This window comes from Galleria mellonella, unplaced genomic scaffold, assembly GCF_026898425.1.
Source record: "Galleria mellonella isolate WM207_F2 unplaced genomic scaffold, CSIRO_AGI_GalMel_v1 utg57, whole genome shotgun sequence".
Taxonomy (NCBI): Eukaryota; Metazoa; Arthropoda; class Insecta; order Lepidoptera; family Pyralidae; genus Galleria; species Galleria mellonella.
In genome coordinates, this window is record NW_026442119.1 from 6319133 (window position 1) to 6335259 (window position 16127).

The following is a 16127-nucleotide window of genomic DNA, read 5'->3' on the forward strand; positions in this document are numbered from 1 at the left end:
TAGTGATATTCAAGAGCTCAGAGCGACCGCACGTTTTTGTAGTGATATAAAAAAAAATTGTCATCTTATTATTTATTATAATAATATATTTACAAAAATCAAATCGTACCTCTATAAAAAAATATTCGAATCTGGCAATTTTTTCTAAACGTCAGATTGAAATTTAGAAATCCTAATCTGCCTTTCACTGACTGAATATTCACATCCGTTACTGATATAATTCTTTTTGTACCCCATTTTCTCTAAAATATTAATAATTTAGATACGTTAATATAATTTTTGAAAACAATGGAAAACGATGGTGTTAAACCTTACAAAATATGCGATGTAAATCGAGACAAAAAGAAAGGTGTAGTGGCGTCGTCACTGGAAGATTTACTTACGAAAGTGCCCGATAAGTTGGGTCTGCCTGCAGAACATCTGACAGTAGTGCTAGAATCAGATGGAACTGAAGTAGATGACGAAGAATACTTTTCTACTTTAGACCCTGACACTTCCCTTATGATATTGCATGGAAAAGAAAAGTGGGCGCCGAATATGCCGAAATGTCAAGTATCACTTGATCAAACGGATGAAGTAACACTAGATGATAAAGGCCAAGTCGCTAGCTTGGTTGGTCGCTTGCAACACAATCTTTGTCATATATCTCTTCTTGGTGGGCAGGATTTAGAATTACTCTCTGACATGGACCCAGATAGTCTTGCTGATATAGTGACAGATAGAGATAACAGGATTATTTTGGAACACATTAAGGAAGCCTCAGGAAGGTGACTAATCTTCTTAATATACCCTAACAGGTCAATATCCATGTGATCCCCACTGGAAACACATTGTGCTGAATTCCAGGTGTATTCACCACGATAGGCTAACTGACTTGCCTTTTCATTCTTACCTGTCATTCCTCACTAGAATTCCGCCGGTGTAAACCATTAGTCCAGGCTGGGTTACCATTTTATTACCATCCATTAAAAAAACTTATCTTCCTAATACAATTATTTTTTTATTACAAATATAATTAATCACATTCTTCATATTTAAGTACTCTAATTTGTCATCTTATTTGATACGTAATTAAAATATGGTGATTATTATTTTTGTTAAAATACAAATATTGTTCAAAAGATAAGAAGTAAATTATTGTTAAGTAACACATACTAACATGGATTGTTACTATTTATTTTTAGGATATTACTTGAGAAGCGTCAAGCACAGGATGCTATGGAACTTTTAAAACTCTACCATCAAAGTGTTGCAAATGGAACTGAAGATGTTACACCACCAAAACAGGAACGAGTTTAGAGCAACATGACAGTCAGACAAGTATCATGTACTGTAATCTATTAACATAACCCTCAATTTATTTAAGGGATGGTACTTATCTCAAAAGTTTACAAAGAATATTTACTATCTTTTCCAAATAATAGCTATTCCCATTTGCAAATCAAGCAATCAACTGAAATAGGTGAATTAATAGGTACTTACCTAGTATTGATAATTTTTTTCAATACACCAAAATAATGAGGCCTTTTTTGTAATAGACAACACAAATTTGTACTGCTAGGAAATTCATTTTTTAATATTTAGTTCACTTTATTTAAAAGTGCAATTTATTTTATATGTTTACCTAGATACTGTACATTTATAAATCATCATAATTACAAAATACTATATTTGTAACCAGTATTACAATATGAGTATAAACATACATTCAATTTGATCATATTCTATAGTTATTTAGAAAATTTAAAATATAAGCAGGTAGGTATGTGATGAAGTAGTAATAAAATTATAATTAAGACAATCTTATGAATATGAGCTGAAATTGATATAGTTATTTGTAATAAAAATATAATTCTTAGTAAATAAGTGTCATGTAGAAAGTCTAAATAATTATTTCATTGTTGTTTTGTAAAATTTACATGTGCTAATTATTTTTAAGTATTGATTTATATCAAATAAGACTAGGTGCCTACAACAATCTCTAGAAAAAAAATTAAATCAGTGGCTTCATGTCTTATTTATAATGAAGCATTCAAAATGATAATTTTAATTCTTTATATCCTGTTTATTTGATTTTATTCCAATATGTATTTATATGGTTAATAGGATCCAATAATTTTAATAAATCATTTCATTTGTAAACTTTACTTTTATAAGATTTTACTTTACACTCTTAACATTACCACACAACAAGACAGTGAAGTCGCTGATATTTATTCTGATTATGTTTAAACTAGTTGTATAATAAACATCAGCCTTTTACCTTATTTTGTAAGAATTATGTTATCTACCGAAGGCTATTTAAGCATTTTAATTTAAATATAATAGTATAATATTGTTTCTGTAAAACAATAAAAGAATCGACAATAGATATGCTAGAACATAAGTAACCTTTGATTTAGATATGAGAAACAATTTAAAAATTTTCTTTTTTGTAAACTTTTGAGGGACAAATTGCCACAAGGTTGATAAACAACATCAATTCAAAAGACTGATAGTTGGTAAACTTATGTTTTTTATATAGTTTTACCCCTAGCATAAGATTAATTATTTTGATTCCAAATTGCTCAAACCATTTGTATTTACTAATATTGAAAAGTTTTCCTCTATTTAATTCCACTGCCATAAGTTGAAATTTAAGCATGCCTACTTGTAATCCATAATATATTGTGGGGCTGTAATTGTAGAAATTATGTGATATGAATGATATTATTTTTATTTTAACCAAAGAGTAAACAAGATAATTCCTTGTTAATTTTTTAGAATTTTAGATTAATATATATTTTAATACTTTTATTCTCACAGTTTAATCCTCACATTATAAAGAAAAATGTATACATTAGATATGTTTGTTTAAGAGATGTAATAGTAGTATACCTACATCTGCTTATGTAGAAGCTTATCTATTTTCACCACCAATCCACCTTTTTTGTACTTAAACACAACACCAACAAAATTGAATGAATACTTAATTGCACTCTATAAACATTGTATGCTGTTGCACTTTTGTACAAAATGTAAGTTTATACTATTACTTATGTGACTTGTTTCCTATATACTTCTTTATGTATTTGCAACACTAGATAAATTACCATAATGTAGCAAATATTAACATGTAAACAGTAAAATTAATATGTACATCTGAATTAACTTTAAATAGCTATATGTTAGATACCTGATATTTGAAAACATTTCAATTACAAAGGCAAGTGTTATACTATTAGTGGTCATCAATTGCATCTATAGATCTGATTAAATTCTTGATAGACACCTTAAAAATACTCTTAACATACCTAGCTAAGGTGCCAGTCCAGAGGGCGCCAACTAAGCATGTGCCTAGAATAACAAAATAAAATCACTATAATAAAGACATTTTGACCTGTAGCAGCAAAATAACTAGATTCAGCCCAAACTATTTTCATTGGATTCCTTTACTAAGAATTAATGTATTCTGTTGATATTATTATAATATTTAAATATGGAATTGTTTTACTTTTTAATAACATTTACCTATAGAGGAATTGATCTTAAGTTGTACTGTTTATTTTATTGCACAATAACATTTATTAGCAAGCAATTTTTTGTGGTTTCATTACAATATTTTAATCTAAAGATGACAACAGGCTATCTAACAATGAAATCCAGAGATAACCCATATAGACTGTATGGGTGCCTATAGAGCATTATAGTACATGATAACAAGGTCAGAAGTAACTACATATTGCAATATAGTGCATAAAGACCCATCTTGTTAACCTTGAAAAAACATTAAATTCCATTTTGATAAACATACCTAGCAATTGAAATAGTGAAAACAGAAAGTTTTCACATTTTGGAATTCATTAAACCTTTCATTTATATTATAATAATTCTGTCCATGAATTTGTCCATATTACTGAAATAAAAACTCGTCATTTATTGACAAATTTCATGACAATTTCACCAAAAACAAACAAACAATTATCATACATATTATTAAAATCATTAATTTGTAAAAATTTAAATGTATAATTATTAAAGGTAGTAATTAATCAAAGATATTTAAATAAAACAAAATATACCTCAATTTTATTTGTATTCTGTAATCTAGATGTAGCAACATAAGATAAATAGTTTAGTATTTATATTTTATTTCAAACTGGACAAAATTAATTGTACAATTTAATCTGTTGCAACACATAAAACATTTTTAAAAAGAGATATATTATTTTTCAGATACACAAAAATATTGTAGATTAACACTTTTTGATAGAATATACAAATAAATTTATGGAAATGATAGCTGCTTACTTTCATTTATAAAGTATGAGACAGTAATAGTATGCACATTATTCATCTTTTACAATTATACATTAATGTATGATTTTATAATTTTCATCTGAAACATTGGACATCCACATAAACACACAACTTTTATAGAACTGTGCAAGAACTCTTCTCACGGAAAGGGTTGACTTTTTGGCTCGAAAAACCAACGAGTAAACAGTCTTCTTGTTCGTGTTCGTTGATATACTTGACAATGTCTGCCACAGCCACAGAAACAGGAATACGCTTAATGGCGGCTTCCCGTCGTAACTGTTCTGTAACAGCACGCTGCTGTTGCAACGTTGACACCATCATATCCATAACGGCAGTGTCTGATAGGCCTATGTTGAACACAATCAAACAATCGGGAAAATATGAAAATGGGCGTAGCCGTACACCTCAGATTTTGCACCTGGAAACAATAGTAATTTTATGCGCTTACATATATTGAATTTAATTCGTACGTGTTTGCAAACATTTTTATATTACAAACATACCTGGAAGTAGTAATAATTATTGAAATTTAGGTAAAATACGTAAAAAATCGTAAAGGAGGAAGATAAAAGCTACTGTCACTGTCAACTCGATCATTTTTTTTAGTACGTTTGTTCCGTTTGGAACAGGCTAAGGTCGGAGACCATGCTGCCTAGTCTTCAAAGAGATAATTTGTCTGGAATTTTATTTTTCTAATGTCGCTTCAATTATTGTCATAATCTTCAATATTTCATTTGTCAAATCCGGTAAGTACATTTTCATAAATATCTTTTCTTGAGTTTTCTTAAACCAGTGGATTTATCAAATTAAAAATAAATAATTATAAAAAATCATTGTCTTGCAATTCAATAAAAGTATTCTTATAGCTCCTTGAATGTTGTAGTAATATAAGTGAAAATAGCTTTAAAACAAGAAGGAAATCTTAAGAGAAGCGGGATTGAGTGCGGGATATTTTCGGGTTTTTTGAAGATAATCCTAAGTTCGTCAAACATAATGTGTCTTTGAATGACAAATTCAGAGCAATCAAAAAAAAGGTGATGTAGAGATTGGGCTGTATTTGAGTTACACCATGTGCATGATGGGGAAGCGATCATGCCCATTCGGTGCAGGTGTTCGTTGAAATGTCCGTGGCCGATTCGTAATCTACAAATATTGGTGTAAAATTTTCTGTTTGTGTCCTTTCCTTTGCAGAACCACGGTTTTCCAATACGCCAATTAATTTTGCGGTACCATTTGCCTTTAGTCTGTAATATTTGAGTCCAATGCTCCTCCCATTTAGTTGTAACGATTTTATGTATTCCAATACTACAATCTGAGTAACAAAGGGGTAAATCTTGAACACGAGCAGCACTTGAATTAATAATTTTAGCCAAAGTGTCTACTTGTTCATTCCCAAACACTCCAATATGTGAAGGGGTCCAGATGAAGATAATATCTTTTCCATATATAGTACAGAGATGATAATATTTATTACGAATTTCTTGAATTAAGTAGTTTGATGATGAAATGATTGTGTTATTTTTTAATGCCATAAGAACACTCATACTATCTGTAATTATAATCCATTTCGAATATAGTACCTGTTTTTCTATGTATTCTAATGCTAAAAATATAGCTTTTGCTTCTGCTGTGTAAATACTAGCCAAAGTTGAAATTTTATAACCGTGACCAAATCTATTTGACAAATCGTAAAAAGCCACTGAAGTGCTAAGTGCATTTGTGGAACCATCTGTATATATCTGCCTGTAGTCAATAAATTCTGATAAAGTCTCATACATATCGTGCTTTTCTTTTATGTCTTTATGTATAACAATTTTGATCTTACAGAACTTACTCTCATAAAGGCCATTATAACAAGGAAGTATCTTACTACTATAGATGTTATATTCATCTCGTAAATTCAAATCATTGATAATAGTTTTATTCAAAAACATAGAAATGGGGCAATTTAATAATTTGAGTATGAGTGGGTTATTGGAAACTGAAAAAACTTTGAAGAGAAATTTGAGTTTTAGGTATTCGAAACGAAGAAGGATAGGAGGCAAATTACATTCTACTTGCATTGAGATAATTGGAGAAGTATACATAGCACCTAAAATAAGTCTTAAATTCATATTTTGAATTTTTTCGAGTTTTTCTACTAATTTATGTTCTGAGGCATAACAAAAGAAAGCGTAATCAAAATTACTTCTAACAAGAGATTTGTAAAGTAAAAGGATAATTTTAGGATCAGCTCCCCAGTTACGACCAATTACAGATCTTATTATATTAGTGGCTCTTAAAGCACGATCTACTAAGCAATCAACGTATAGATCCCATTTTAAATTTTGATGAAAAATTACCCCCAGAAATTTAACGCTACAGTCTGTTGGAAGAGTTTGATTATTGTATATAATATTCATTAATGGAACATATTTATGAACTTGATGAAAAACAACTACTTTACTTTTGGTTAAACTAATATCGAGGGAAAGAAGATAAAAATATTTCTCAAGTCTTTTTAATGACTCATTTAACACTAATTGCATATCAATAATATTCTTTCCTTTTATATAAATTAATAAATCATCGGCAAATTGCAAGTTGTTCACACTGTTTCCTAAAATTGAATTAAGTTTATAGATATATAAAATATATAGTAGCGGGCTTAGAATACCACCTTGACATACTCCTTTAGAGCTTAACCTAGGTCCTATTAATTTACTATTTACTTTAACATACACTTCTCTATTACTAAGAAAATTATAAATCCATTCGATAAGTTTCATTGGAAGAAATGAGGATAGAATCGAAGATAGAACTGTTAAATTTACATTGTTAAAAGCTCCTACGACATCTAAAAAAACAGATAGAACATATTCATCGTTATTCAAAGCAGTACTAAGGTCGACATAGAAGTTCGCTAAACTTTCGCGCGCTGAATATCCACGGCGAAAACCAAATTGATTCGATGGTAATATACTATTACTTTCAATAAAGAACTCTAAACGCTGTTTAATTAATTGTTCGAATAATTTGCCTGCACAGGACGTCAATGTTATAGGTCTATAGGAGTCGAAATTTGTAGGATCTTTACCGGGTTTAATTACTGGAATCAAACAATCCATTTTCCATTCTGGTGGGATAATACAGTCCTTCCATAAATCGTTAAAAATTTGTAAGAGTTTAGTAAGGTTTATTTTATTCAGCAATCGAAACATATTGTATGTTAAGCGATCAAGGCCACTAGCTGTATCTTTTCTAGATTTTACTGCACTGGATATTTCATCAATTGAGAATGGGTCAGTGAGAAATTTTGGGCATGAATTAACAGAATTAAACTGTTTGTCATCAAAAGGTGAGTGTACAAAATCAGGAGTATATTTGCGTAAAAAATCATTGACCCATGATATATCTTTAAAATGATTTTGACGATGTTTTGAATTTAGTTTTCTCATATTTTGCCAAACAGTGGAAATTGGTGTTAATCTATTAAATTTGGAACAAAATTCCTGCCACCCCTGTTGTCTTACTTGCTTAATTACTAACTTTTTAACAGCTTGAACTCTTTTAAAATTTATGTGATTATCGAGAGTTGGATTTTGTTTAAACCTAAGGTAAGCCGCTTTACTATCATTGACAGCTGTCGCACACCTGTTATTCCACCAAGGTACTGCAATATGTTTGTGCCTCTTTGAAGTATTTGCACCGCTATTTGATAAGTTCCTACGTGGAACGGAACGTTCCACAGCTGTCAAAATAATTTTACAGAACCTATTGTAATTGTTTAAGGGTTCATTGACATCATACTCGAAATCCAAAAGTAATCGATTAACAGTTTCAGAATAAAGATCCCAATTAACGAGACGTAGGTTTATACGATTTAACAAAAGTTTATTAACTTCATCTATAGGAGCATGTTGTTCACCTGACGGAGTTGATGAAGAGTTCTTTGTGTTTATTTTAGTAAAAGTCGGCAGGTGATAACTTCCTAACGGATCATCATGAACCGACCACTCGCATTTTAATGATATGGATGGGGATACCATAGTTAAATCAAGGCCATTGGGTCTCCAAATATGAGAGCCAACAGTAGTAACTTGCTTATCATTTAATAGTACCAAATTACATTCATCTAAACAATCAAGAATGTCTTTACCTCTTGTATTAGTGGAGGTACAACCCCACATAGTATGATGTGCATTTAAATCTCCAGATATGATAGTGGGTTTAGGAAGAGACTCCAAAAAGAACTTAAATTTGGCTTTAGTAAAACTAGGTGTACTATTGGTAGGACAGTAAATACTGGCAACTGAATACCAAGAATTATTAACTTCAATACTAATAGCTATAGTTTGCAAAGAATTGTCGAAAAAAGAGTGAAGTTTTTTATATCTAATACTATTATGTATAATAATCGCTACTCCATTGTGGTTATTACCACAATCATTTCGTTCTATACAATAATCTTTAATTTTTAATTTGTAATGTGGTTTTAGCCAAGTTTCTGAGATGAGAGCAATGTGAATATGATGTTCATTTAAAAATTGTGTAAAAATAAGTCGATTGCTCAGTAGGCTCTGAGCGTTCCACTGTATGATAGTTAATTGGTCTCGATTGAATTTTGTGAAATAGGTGTATTACCAAAAGTATCATATAACACATTCAAAACACTTTTAGTGTTAATAGATGTGTTCTTTGTGTTATGTAGTGAAATAAGTTTGATTATGCTTTCTATTAAAAGTGATAAACTCTTGTTATCAGAATTTAGAATTGAAATTAGGTCTACATTTTTTTTAGGTTTGTTACCCAGTTTAGGAAATATTTCAGTGCTAAGTATATCTCCAAAAGAAGCAGGTCTGAATTTAGATCTATTTTCAGCAATTTTCTTTTGTTTAACAGGGCATTGCGGTGAACACTTGTGTGATTTCCATTGCAGTGTACACAAATAGCGTTTTCCATTCCAGTTGTACAAGTTTTATAATTATGCTCACCTTTGCAGATGCTGCAACGCTCAGAATTCTTACAGAATTTAGCTAAATGTCCATACCTCAAGCACCGGTAGCATTGTTTAACTGGTGGTATATATGGAGTGACATTGTGGCGCCAACCTCCAATATCCAGATATTCAGGTAATACAGATGCAGCAAAAGTAATTGTCACGGTTAGAGTTGGCTGTAACACATATCCATGAGTCAAGGTATTTTTTCTTAAAATTCTTTTAATAGCAATAATTTTCTTAGAACTCGATATCATAGTATATATTTTTTTATTAGATATATTTGTAGGTACATTTCTAATAACGCCTGTAACTTCTGTTGAAGAAGCAGGAATACTGGCCTTAAAATGGTAGTCATTTAAAAAAGTTTTATTATTTAAAAAAGCATTGGCTAAGTCTGGCTTTTGAAAGTATACTCCGATTTTGAATTTATTTATAGATCTAAGATAAGTTACCCCTTTATTAAAACGTTTTAAACAGGAGGAGAGTGAGAGCAAGTCTCTGGATCCAATGGTTTTCTGACTATCTGAGGATTCTACAAAGACAACAAATTCTGTCCCAGGGGATTCCTCGGGATATCTTCTAATATAATCTGTGACGTAGTAAGGTTTATACTTATCGGCCTTATCAATTTCAGATTCTGAGTCAGTAGAAGTATCTTCCGAATATATATCCTTGTCATTACAAGGTTCATGGTCTACATCACCTGAATCGTCATCTTTTTTTTTCCTTTTCCTACAACTGCGCTTCCCCATGAATGCTAATTATATTACTGTCACTGAATTTAGTGAAAATATAATATTTTATTCAATAATAAGAATTGATAGAGATAGTTTTTATAAATTAATAAAAAAAATTTAAAAAACCCGCTTGTTCTTATTCGAGTTTCCCGCCTTTTTTTCCGATCAATCAAATATGCCAAAGTAAATGTCATGATCAAGATGACACACATCTAAGAACAAGAAATTACATAGGAATGATAAAAACTGTAAAACATATAGTTGTCTCCTTTCTTCTTATGTAAATATAATTAGTAAAAAGTAAACGAAAGATACACCATCAGTTGGTATTCTTGTCATTCGTAGCAGGCTAGTGTATGAAAATCTAAGAACAAGGAATTACATAGATGGAATGATAAAAAAATTACTGTAAATCATATAGTTGCCTCCTTTCTTCTTATGCAAATATAATTAGTAAAATGAGGACGATTTTTTTCAATTCATAGCAAGGTAGTATATAGAAAATATTATACGGCCATATACAAAATTCAGGTACAACCTACTTGCATACTATCTACATAAACGATGTCGAATATATAATTTAGTTATGTTAAATTTGTTATTGACAAATAATTAACATAACAAAATATAAAAAATTATTGAAATATTCCTATTATTAATTTTCGATTATTATTACAAACTGCAATTTAAATAAAATAAGTATAGCTTGTATAGTGCAAGATGTAATTCAGACTCTTTCGATAATTGTAAATTAATTGATAATTTAAGTTTTCATAAGCAAGTAAAAACTCAGACGAGTTTTCTGTATTTCATAGAAGTTCACTTTATTATATTTCATAGAAACTCCGGCTCCGGTACTTACAAGAGTACCAGTTGATCTGTAATCGCCAGTGACGTTCAGTCGGTGATTTTTTAGCTTACTTAACACACCGATGGGTAGTGGCAATCGAGAATAAGAGAGAGGTCTTAGCTGTTAGTCTGAATATTCCGAAAGCCTTTGATCGGGTGTGGCATAAAGCGCTGCTTTCGAAACTACCCTCGTTTGGGTTGCCTGTAAGATTGTGCATCTGGGTCGCTAGTTTTCTCAAGGAACGTAGCATTAAGGTCGTAGTCGACGGAGCATGTTTGAATTTAAAACCTCTGAATGCTGGTGTCCCGCAAGGCTGTGTACTATTTCCGATATCTACCCTGTTTCTTCTGCATATCAATGATATGTCACAGATCAGTAATATTCAGTGCTATGCGGATAACAGCACAGGAGATGCATTATATACCGGTCATGCAAAGATCTTGCGGGCACATACCAATGAGTGGCGGAACAGACTTGTATCAGAAATCAAAACTTCACGATCAAGTTTCGAACTGGGGCAAACACAATCTTGTCTAATTTAACCTTAAAAAAAAACACTAGTCGGCGCGTTTACCGCAAAAGAGATGCCGTTTGTTGTATCTTCTTACTTTCAGAGCACGTCCCTTGATAAGTCTAAGGATTCTTAGCGTTGATATATATTGCAACGTCAAATTTTGCGGTCATCTGAAGGAAAAGGCTAAGATGTTTATGTAAGACATCCTCTTTTTACTAAGACAAACGTTAGGAGTGCTCAGTAGAGTGAGACAGTATTTCACGCCGAAACACCGCTTGAACTTGTACGTAAGAGCGCCACAGTACCAGCTCCTTCCGTTAGACCGCATTCAAAGTCGGGCGGCTCGAATCATTGATGATCTTACTGTCCAACTTGATCCACTGAAACTGCGTAGAGATGTTGCATCTCTGTGCATCTAAAGTTTCATCCAAACCATCTGGTCGGGATGAAACTTTAGTTTATTCGGTGTGTGGTCTTCTACCGTACGCTTTTCAAGGCACTATCTTCCACGCTCAACCACTCTATAATCTCAATCAAGTTCCAGCAGTAGTATTCCCGAACCGATACTACAACATAACCTTCAAGAAAAGAGGATATTCCTTTTTAAAAGTCCGGCAGCACAACTGCAATGCCTTTGGTGTTGTAGGTGATCATGGGCAGCGGTAGTCATTTACCATCAGGTGAGCCACATGCTCGTTTGCCAGTGTTGTTAAAAAAAGTTGTAATTGTTTTTAATAATCATATTATAGATTATAACAAAATTTAAGTTTAGCAAAATTTATTTATGTGATCTTCTGTGAAATTCCAAATGAATTATCGTAATATAGAACTCCGCTAGTGTTGGATCATTCACCTGTATCGACTAAATATCGATATTATTTTTAAAGACATTATTTTTCCCGTTAATAGCTAATACTTGTTTTTAGATTTCTTAATGATGATTATTTTTAAATAAATGGACTAATACTATTTCGAGCCACCAAAAAAACAAATGGAAATTGACAAACAATGCACGAACATAACAAACATTTTAATGATGATGATTATTCTGAAAGCTCAACAAATTATAAACGTTTAAAAATAAATGCACTAAATTTAGTACACAATGCTACACCTGAACTTTTTTTCATTTATTTTGTGTGTAATATTTATTCTTAAGTTTTCCGTATAATTATATAACCTACAAGTTAGTCACAATTGAAATGAGAATTTTAATAAGTAATACCTAAATATATATTTTCGGAAATATTTCAAACTGATATTTCAACTAAGGTGTAATATATATGTATTTAAAACTCAAATAATTTGGATTTTTAGTAGACTAGCTGTTTCGCGCAACTTCGCCGGCGTTAATCAGTAAATTCATAAAGTATATCCTGATTTAGCGCATACCCTATGCGCTAAATCAGGATACAACCTACCCATGTAGCAAACTTCATTTAAAATTTGTTTAGTAATTTTTTATAGAAAGAATTGGATATTAATCCAATCATTCAGCCATACTTATTATTACATTTATAATATTAAGAGGCCTATTACAAAATCATGTCGCTCAAATTTGACTAAAGCGCATTAATTTGCACATGTGTTATAACACACATACGCAATCGCAAATAAACGTGTAGCCGAATTGGGTATGGATTACATTTGAAAGAGTTTTGATACTTGTATTATTTTAATTTATTAATGTGATATTTTTCACTTAATTAAATAAACTAAACTACTTGTTGGATTCTTATAAATAACATGTCGTTAGATTTGTCATAATTAACAAAGTGCTAACAATGACCATAATTTATTATTATTGTTATACCCATATATATTATACCCAGAGAGATGACGTTAGACAGGCGGCCGGTCCTAAAATTAAAACCCAAAACCTTGGATAGTATGGGTAAAAATATGTTAATAATATTAATTGGATTAAGGACAGGAAGACGAAATTATTAAAACATAAATTTATTTTTTAATATTTTTTATTGCACTAAATACTAGAAATATCTTACAAAAATCACAAACAATAAATACAAGATAATTTAAATAAAACAGTCGGATATATTATTGCCATATTTACTTGTTCTAAATATTTTACTTAAGTAAGCAAATAATATAGACAAAATAAGATAATTTACTAACTACAAGCTGATGCCCGCCACTGCTATCCCACGGGTACTCTTTAATTTACCGTGATTAAAAGTGTTGACCAGGAATGTAAGGAACCACCATGCAAAATTTCATCTAAATCGGTCCAACAGTTTCGAAGATTATAGTCCGTATAAACAAACAAACAGAGAAACAAAAAGTAAAATATAAAGTTTTATTAGAAAATAAAATTCTTGTAGTATCTATTTTAGTAATATAATAAAACTATAATTTTTAGAAATTTTGTTTATATATTTGTCCATCACACAAAAACTATTGCATCAAATTGTTTACGAGTTTAAAAATTTGGTATCTCTCTATTAGTTTGTTATATCATATCAAGAGAACGGCTAATATGACATTTTATGATATTCTGAGATTTAATGATAGTGTGTGCAGTCGATGTTTGAGTTGAGACAATTTGTTTCAAATAATATACGTTCTGATGGAGATTGAGAGTTATGAAAAATAAAACGCCCTTTTTGTATATATCAGGGATTATCTTAGAATCAGGTAGCACAACCATACCCCTGCCAGGGCGACCTCGGCCGTCTTATCCTTTTCTCAAAACGACTTACCGCACTTTTGACCCCTCTGTAACTTCATTGTGAATAAAGCAAGAACTTTGTTTTTAACTGGCTATTTGCTAAAATACGTAATAATTATACCGAATAGTTTACGAAGCAATAATACTTGTCAAAATTCTTTAATTTTATCACTGACACTCATAAACTTCAAGTTTTTAATTTTAGTTAGCATTTAACTTATAACGGAAGGAAAAAATGAAAAATACTGATATTTTATTATCAATTTTTATTAAATGAAAATAATAATTAAAAATTACGTTCATTTATTCAAATAACGCATTGTGTTTGTGTAGTATATAATCCGAAAAAAATAAGGAGAATAATCTAAAAAAAAGAAATGAGATCCCATCAAAACCAAAAAAAAAAATTAAAAATTCTTTCACTACAAGAGTTATATTGTGAGATCTCATGTAAAACTAAGTCAGTTTTATTTATAGTGATCGTATTAATATTAGAAATCTTTATAATAATTATATTCACTTGACAAATACACAGCGCCGTAGTTATAAAAGAATAATCTAATACAAAATCTATTATTTCAATTACTATGTAAATGTAATCACCAAGAGGAGAAAATTTTAATAAAATTAATGACTTCTACGAATGGGACAGAGCACGTTTGCTTCGGTACCTCTGTCCCATTCATGTATCTATCTGACATTGTTATGTTTACGTGGCTATGTTTCAGTTTGAAGGGTGAGATATGGCAATGAAATTACAGAATACAGAGGCGCCTTAGTCTTCCTCAGGAATGGTTACGCATGAGGGGTATTATGGGCGACAGAGTACATTCTGTTATGTCCATGATAATATTCATGTCTATAGTTGACAGTTATTAAATTTCATTAGGTGAGCCGTCAGCTTGTATGCCATTTAAGTTGCATAAAAAATCTAAACAGTGCATTCAGGAATAAATATAAAATAAAATATTTAAAGTATTTTATTAGTAAAATATGTTGCCATCTATATGCCTAGTAATTATAATTATTATAGAAATAAAGATATATAATTTTGATATAGTCGCTATAAATGAGACTAACTTGGTTTTACATGAAATCTCACAACTTTTTTTAGCAGAACTGCGTTGCAACCTTGACATTATTCTGATGGGATTATATTTATGAAGAAGTATTTATTTGTATATGTGTTAAAAGAAACAAAAAAAAAACGTTAGGACTATGTGTAGTTTAAAATAAAAAAAATAATTAGTAGAATTAAAATTGTTATGATGATTCTATATTTTTACTGTATATACTGGAGATGTAAATGAAACCTTATCAGAATCCTCACTTATATTATCTGTCTTTCTAAAATAAGTCCAGAGTTATACATTAATTTATGGCTAATTAAATGAATATATAAAAAATATACTGTAGTTTGGAAAATAAGTACCTTACTTCTTGCGCCTTTTTTAGTGTAGCTGGATATTGCTTTTTGTCGGAAAACTGTACTTTTTTCTTGGTATGCTAAACAATTAAATAAATACAGCAAGTATATTAAATAACGTCATTAATATATCAACCGTAAAAATATATATTAATTAAAAATGATTAAAATTGACTTACGGTATCAAAATTGGTTAGTCGCGTTATAATGTAACTCGCAACGTCACATGCGTCTGGACATCGTGTTTTAAGCATGGCATAAAACGACACAAATGTTACCTTGTCAAGCGCTACCGCGCGACTAAGGAATTACGTTTGACGCAACGATATTTATACATTTTTAACAGTTTTTAATTCTTATGGTTCTTTATTTTTTCCCTAGAAACTTATGATTATTTTTTCTTATACTCGTTTACAAATATATGAACTCTAATATTATGATTTTTTATGCAAATTTTTCATGGTATTTATGAGAAATTTTGAAATGATTTTGTCAAATTATGGTAAAAAAATTAGGTTCAGTGATCTTCAATTTACTTAGGTATTTGGGTTAAAAATTTAAAAAATGACAATCTTGTTTGCCAAGTTTTAATAACAATATAATACCAACTTTATGTTTCTTTATTATTGAA

At 30.4% G+C, this 16127-nt stretch overlaps 2 protein-coding genes and 1 long non-coding RNA gene across 4 annotated transcripts; 2 read left to right on the forward strand and 1 right to left on the reverse strand.

Annotated features, from left to right (window-relative positions):
- Nucleotides 1-3577, forward strand: LOC113509755 (DNA fragmentation factor subunit alpha). Its single transcript, XM_026893166.3, has 2 exons — nucleotides 1-767; nucleotides 1185-3577. The coding sequence occupies exons 1-2, from the start codon at nucleotides 289-291 to the stop codon at nucleotides 1297-1299; spliced, it is 594 nt and encodes a 197-aa protein (XP_026748967.1). The 5' UTR covers nucleotides 1-288; the 3' UTR covers nucleotides 1300-3577.
- Nucleotides 3578-4058: 481 nt separating this feature from the next.
- On the reverse strand, nucleotides 4059-4938 carry LOC113509621 (guanine nucleotide-binding protein subunit gamma-1). The gene is made up of 2 exons (XM_026892981.3): nucleotides 4803-4938; nucleotides 4059-4717 (listed from the first exon to the last, which is right to left on the reverse strand). Exon 2 carries the CDS (start codon nucleotides 4624-4626, stop codon nucleotides 4414-4416), a length of 213 nt encoding a protein of 70 aa, XP_026748782.1. The 5' UTR covers nucleotides 4627-4717; nucleotides 4803-4938; the 3' UTR covers nucleotides 4059-4413.
- A 2939-nt stretch (nucleotides 4939-7877) lies between these two features.
- LOC128201659 (uncharacterized) lies at nucleotides 7878-10494 on the forward strand. 2 transcript variants are annotated; one of them, XR_008253363.1, is made up of 3 exons: nucleotides 7878-8258; nucleotides 9281-9478; nucleotides 9915-10494. It is a non-coding gene; the product is annotated as an uncharacterized LOC128201659 (long non-coding RNA). The 2 variants fall into 2 exon arrangements; XR_008253364.1 differs by having other exon boundaries at nucleotides 7885-8146; nucleotides 9915-10383.
- Nucleotides 10495-16127: the final 5633 nt, after the last annotated feature.